Source organism: Olea europaea, unplaced genomic scaffold, assembly GCF_002742605.1.
Source record: "Olea europaea var. sylvestris unplaced genomic scaffold, O_europaea_v1 scaffold2598, whole genome shotgun sequence".
Taxonomy (NCBI): domain Eukaryota; kingdom Viridiplantae; phylum Streptophyta; class Magnoliopsida; order Lamiales; family Oleaceae; genus Olea; species Olea europaea.
The window spans coordinates 14,983-20,424 of record NW_019244293.1 but is presented as its reverse complement, the minus strand read 5'-3'; the positions used below and the strand labels follow the sequence as shown (position 1 = coordinate 20,424).

General features: G+C 35.2%; 1 protein-coding gene across 1 annotated transcript; it reads left to right on the top strand.

Annotated features, from left to right (window-relative positions):
- The first annotated feature begins 659 nt into the window (after positions 1–659).
- On the top strand, positions 660–4,436 carry LOC111382988 (malate dehydrogenase, mitochondrial). The gene is made up of 7 exons (XM_023007032.1): positions 660–1,167; positions 2,067–2,240; positions 2,329–2,497; positions 2,610–2,671; positions 2,791–2,912; positions 3,345–3,462; positions 3,972–4,436. Exons 1-7 carry the CDS (start codon positions 904–906, stop codon positions 4,110–4,112), a joined length of 1,050 nt encoding a protein of 349 aa, XP_022862800.1. The 5' UTR covers positions 660–903; the 3' UTR covers positions 4,113–4,436.
- The last annotated feature ends 1,006 nt before the right edge of the window (positions 4,437–5,442 follow it).

Here is a 5,442-nt window from a genome sequence, read left to right as displayed (position 1 = left end):
CAATACAAGTTTTGTTAAATGTTTCCCATACTTTTGACTTTATTGATAACAAATTATCATATAGTGCCATGTGGAGCTTAGCTTTTTAGACAAAAGAGATTTTAGCCCTTATTTGTCTTCTATTAAATCAAAATGATTTCTCAAACTCATTTTCAATCATACATTAACGTAATAAAATATTTTCTATTTTAATAAAAAAAATTCCTTCTTTTTTAGTCACACGTTCTCCAAAAAATCACTATTTCAAAATTCATTTATTTTTTTCCAAAAATTCATTTTAACTGATGACAAACGGGGCTTAATTTATATTTTCAGCAGAATTCAATATTTTCTGTGTCTTAAATACATGTAGTAGATGCACAAATACTTGCAAGTAATTGATAGTGATTGTTGATGAGGCTTAGAAGTAAATCTTGAAAAAACATCGAAACAAAGTTTGACTTTTTGCAAATCGGATTAGTCAATTCAACTGAAATTTTGAAAATTGCACCAAAAATTGGTTTGACTGGCTTTGTTTGTTTACTGATCACATTATTTTTTTTACAATAGTCATTTTCAATCATACGTAGTTTATTACATTAATATTACACAAATCAGAAATTTTCCTTCTTTTATAATCACACATTTCAATATAAATCACTATTTCATAATACATTATTTACGGCTAATGGGGGTACAAACAAGCACCTAGATCGCGTTCCTATCACGGGTTTGTTCACTCCCCCTTCATATCTTTTAGGTTCTATGCTTCATATTTGAATCAATTCTCTTAAAAGTAAAAATTGGAGTCCTCAAACACACCATCCCCATCATATAAATACAAGCAAAATTCATCTTTGCCTATTCATTAACTTACAATTTCTATCTAAAAACCACAACTAGATTAGAGAAGAAAAGCTGAAAATGAAGGCAGCTATGTTGAGATCTGTACTCAGGAGGAGCTGCTCCGCCACTCCTCCATCGGCATCCCACGTAATGCGGCGCGGCTTCGCATCAGACTCTGCGCCGGAGCGAAAAGTTGCCGTTTTGGGAGCTGCCGGTGGGATCGGACAACCGTTGGCTCTGCTCATGAAGCTCAACCCTCTCGTCTCCAAGCTCGCTCTCTATGATATCGCCGGAACTCCTGGCGTCGCCGCTGACGTCAGCCACATCAACACCAGATCCGAGGTCTCTCTCTCTCTCTGTATATCACAATTTCTGTTTCTAGTGTAATTATTACCTTATTTCTGTTTTTATTGAGTTTCATTTGTATTTGTTTAGGGTTTTGGGCCACCTATTGTCTCCTCTCACTTTTAGGTTTTGGATCAATTTGGATTTGTTTATTTCAATTTTGTGCTATATCTTTGTTGCAATAGTTGAAAATGATTGATTACACTCCCAAAGAAGTAGGGAGACATCAGAGTGTGGTGTGGAGAATGAATAAACGTTCTTTTTACCCTTTACTTCCAATATTTGAAATGACAAAGTAGGTAGATACTTTTTTGTCTCTTCAAGATGTCAAATATATTTCCTCGTGAGAAATGATATCTCTTATTAAAAATTTGGATTGTGTCTATTCAGAGAGTTTCATTTGAAACAGATGTGGATTCTCTAGATTTAATATGGAAGCTTAGATGACTAATTAAATGATCCCGTGGTCTTGATTCATAGTAATTTCCGTATCAATACTAACATCCAATTTCATTTTCATTTAATTTGGATTGGAAGTTGCTCTACACCACCACCTGAGTTTGTGGAGGAAACATAATTCTAAAATAGTTTTTCAAGAAAACTAGCATGCTTGTGTTTCCTCGAGTATCAAACCTCACACATTCTAAATTCAATCATGATTGTTGCCGTATTGAATATTTGGTTGTTATGTCTGTTGTTTTGAGGTTTGTTCCTCTTAAGCTTCGTGCTACACATATACTTGATCTTCATATGTCTCATTCCAATAGCTTCATAATCTATGAAGCTGTGTGCTTTTTTTTTTTTTTTTTTCCCTTTCCTTCAGTATATTGCATGTCTTTTTACTTTTTATTCATGGTTCGAAATATAAAACACCCATTTTCTTGAATATTACATAGGTTGCTGGGTTCATGGGAGAAGACCAGCTGGGGCAGGCTCTGGAGGGATCTGACATTGTCATCATTCCAGCTGGTGTACCCAGAAAGCCTGGCATGACTCGTGATGATCTCTTCAACATCAATGCTGGAATTGTTAAATCTCTTTGCACTGCAATCTCCAAGTATTGCCCCAGTGTGAGCCTTCCTGCTTTCAAGTTATTGGATTTTTCATGGCTTCTCTTTACTGAAATGTTCCATAACTGTATACTTCTTCCAAAACCAGGCCCTTGTCAATATGATTAGTAACCCTGTGAACTCCACTGTACCAATTGCTGCTGAGGTCTTCAAGAGAGCAGGAACCTACAATGAGAAGAAACTATTTGGCGTGACCACACTTGACGTTGTTAGGGCCAAGACATTCTATGCTGGCAAGGCCAAAGTCAATGTGGCAGGTGTGTGTACATATCTTTACTTGCTCATTCAATATTGCTTGTTAATCTTGAATTATATTTTTCATATTGAAATTTCTGTTCACTGCCTAAATTTTCTGCCTCTTTCTTGCAGAGGTCAATGTACCCGTTGTTGGTGGGCATGCTGGCATAACCATTCTCCCTTTGTTTTCACAGGTACTTGTTTTTTTTTATTTTGTTTTTTTGGCTTGTTATATTTTTTGTCTTATTTTTTCAAGTTGGCACTAGTGCGCTTCATTTAGACTTGCAATATTTGGTTGAACATTTGATAATAGGCTACACCAAGAGCCAATTTGTCAGATGAGGAAATTAAAGCTCTCACAAAACGAACTCAAGATGGTGGGACAGAAGTTGTCGAAGCTAAGGCAGGAAAAGGTTCAGCTACGCTATCAATGGCGTAAGTATCAACTATTCTATTTTTTCTTTCGAATTTTCAGTGCAAGGTATTTGGTCAACTGGCGGTTTAGAGATTGAAGCTCAAATTTGAAAGGAAGAGGCTATTTCTAAATCCTAGATGACTTAGTTGCTGATTATGCTATTCTATGTACAGTATACACACAAAACTCCTTGTGCTACTATGGCACGATCAATTTCCTTTTATTTCTTGATTAGTGTGTGCCTTGATGTGAACATCATCCAAATGCATGACAAACTGAACCTACTCTGTAGAAAAGATTTTTCCAATTTTTCGGTCATAGCAGACAATTTAAGCTGGGATATATGTCAAAAGCAGCCATTGAATTTGATGCTGGTTGTTAACTGTGATTTCTTGCTAATGACTTGTCAAATTTGATTAAGTAGTCCTAATGAAGCACTGATTTTTATGCAGTTATGCTGGGGCTATATTTGCTGATGCCTGCTTGAAGGGACTTAATGGGGTCCCAGATGTTGTCGAGTGCTCATTTGTGCAGTCAACCGTCACTGAGCTACCTTTTTTCGCATCCAAGGTAATGGAATCGCAACGGTACTTTTTTGGTTCCTCAATGAGAAGCCATATGAGTACAATGGTTGTTAATGGGTAAAACCTCTGGTTGTCAGGTTTTCACATCTTTTGAGTCATGTAATAATTTTTTTTGAATGAATCACACCAGCAGACTTGTTGGACAAATATCATGCGTGTGCCTTTTTGTAAAGCCTTAAAATCAGCACATTTTGTGATATTGTGTGAAGCCATGTTGTCTGCATTGTTGGCTGGCTAACATACATATGTTATTTCTTGAGCTTAATTGAGGATATCAAATTTATCCGATCATTGGTTATTAAACCTCGTGTGTGCTGTTAAGTCATTTATATTTTCTAATTCTGGTTGGCCTGCTTAATTTTATATGGGCACGAGATTTCCCTCAAAACAATTTCCAATATATGTATTTATAATTCATAATTCTGCATATAAGGTTCTGGTTGTTAGCTATTTACCAATTAGTAATTATGAAAATTGTCTTGTTTCTGCTTCCAGGTGAGGCTTGGGAAGAACGGTGTTGAAGAAGTCCTAGGCTTGGGCCCACTCTCTGATTTCGAGCAACAAGGACTAGAAGCTCTTAAACCCGAGTTGAAATCCTCTATTGAAAAGGGTATCACGTTTGCCAACCAGAGTTGAAATGGCTCACCCAAATCCAATTCTAATATTAAGAAGTCGAAACAATTTTGCACATCTTTGGGTGGTGTATTTTCTGTGTATCCTGTTACACAGAGGGATAAAATATAGCTACTCTTGAGTAGTCTTATAGAATATTCTCAAATAATACCAGCAACATAAATAAACTGTGAGGTACTTACTTATTTGGAGATATAACTATGCATCCCATGTTTCTCATTGGTTAATGCACTTTAATTGATCATTCGTCTGCAATGTTTAGGACTGGACAGTATCATTTGCTTTTGAATTCCTTTTTCAGATTATTTTATTTTATTTTTTGTGATATATAGTTTGACTGTTCTGTTTTGCTAAATTCTGATGGATGTATTGTCACTATTGTATAAAAAAAAGGCAATGTATTGTTACTGTAGAAAGAACAGTAGATTCTTATATATCTACACTCTGTAGCAATTTTTTTTCTGGAGTAAAAATGACGCCGTCTGCCCTTCCAGTAGCAATTTTTTTATGTTTAATTTTTTACATCTCTGAAGCCAAGACGAGGCTGTTTGCGGACAAAAAAATAAATAAATAAATAAATAAATATATATATATATATATATAAGCTGCAGTGATGTACTCACTTTAGATAGATTTTTCTTTCTTCTTCTCCATTTTTACACGCTACTTCTTTCTCTTTGAGTTTCATTGGTTCATTTCTTTTTTCCATGTATGTATATGTATACTATTTTTGTTTCTATTATATTTGGGATATCTATATTTTGTGCTTCAATCATTGCGCTTATATTGTATTTGTTCTCTTTGTTTGTTCGACCGTTGACGCATGTTCTTTTGGCCTTATTTTAGTTTGCAGGTAGTGGTGGAGAATGTTTTCAATTTTTCTTTAGTTCGTGGTAGCAATAATATCTAGAGGTTTTTCCTACGATGATTAATGAGGGGGAAATCTATTTTCATATGATTTGATTTTTCATTTTTCTTGTATAGTGTTGAACTTGGATGTTGATGTTGATTTGTTGTACACAAACTCTGGAGTAAACTGGTAAAATAAGAGAGTAAATAGAATTGGGCGTGGAAATAACAGAATAGAATTACATGAAAATAATTAGAAGAAAGTAAAGATGTCTCATAGACGTGTCAAACTTCTACCAACATGGTCTTTTTTGTAGACGATGAACGTTGGGGGTTCTCTGTTCAAAAGTTCGAAAACACATGTATCGCTCATTTGTAGTTCTTTTTCTCTAAAAAAATCTGCCCAACCTATAGTCATATGTCTTATTAGACCATTAGGTCGCAAATTTGGGGCGAGTTCCCAGTCGTGATGTAAAGAATCATG

Excerpts from the sequence above, each read along its gene's own strand:
- LOC111382988 (XM_023007032.1), top strand. The coding sequence starts at position 904 with ATGAAGGCAGCTATGTTGAGATCTGTACTCAGGAGGAGCTGCTCCGCC. Across the intron at positions 2,241-2,328 it reads TCTCCAAGTATTGCCCCAGT|GCCCTTGTCAATATGATTAG; the intron begins GTGAGCCTTCCT and ends TTCCAAAACCAG. Across the intron at positions 2,672-2,790 it reads TTCTCCCTTTGTTTTCACAG|GCTACACCAAGAGCCAATTT; the intron begins GTACTTGTTTTT and ends ATTTGATAATAG.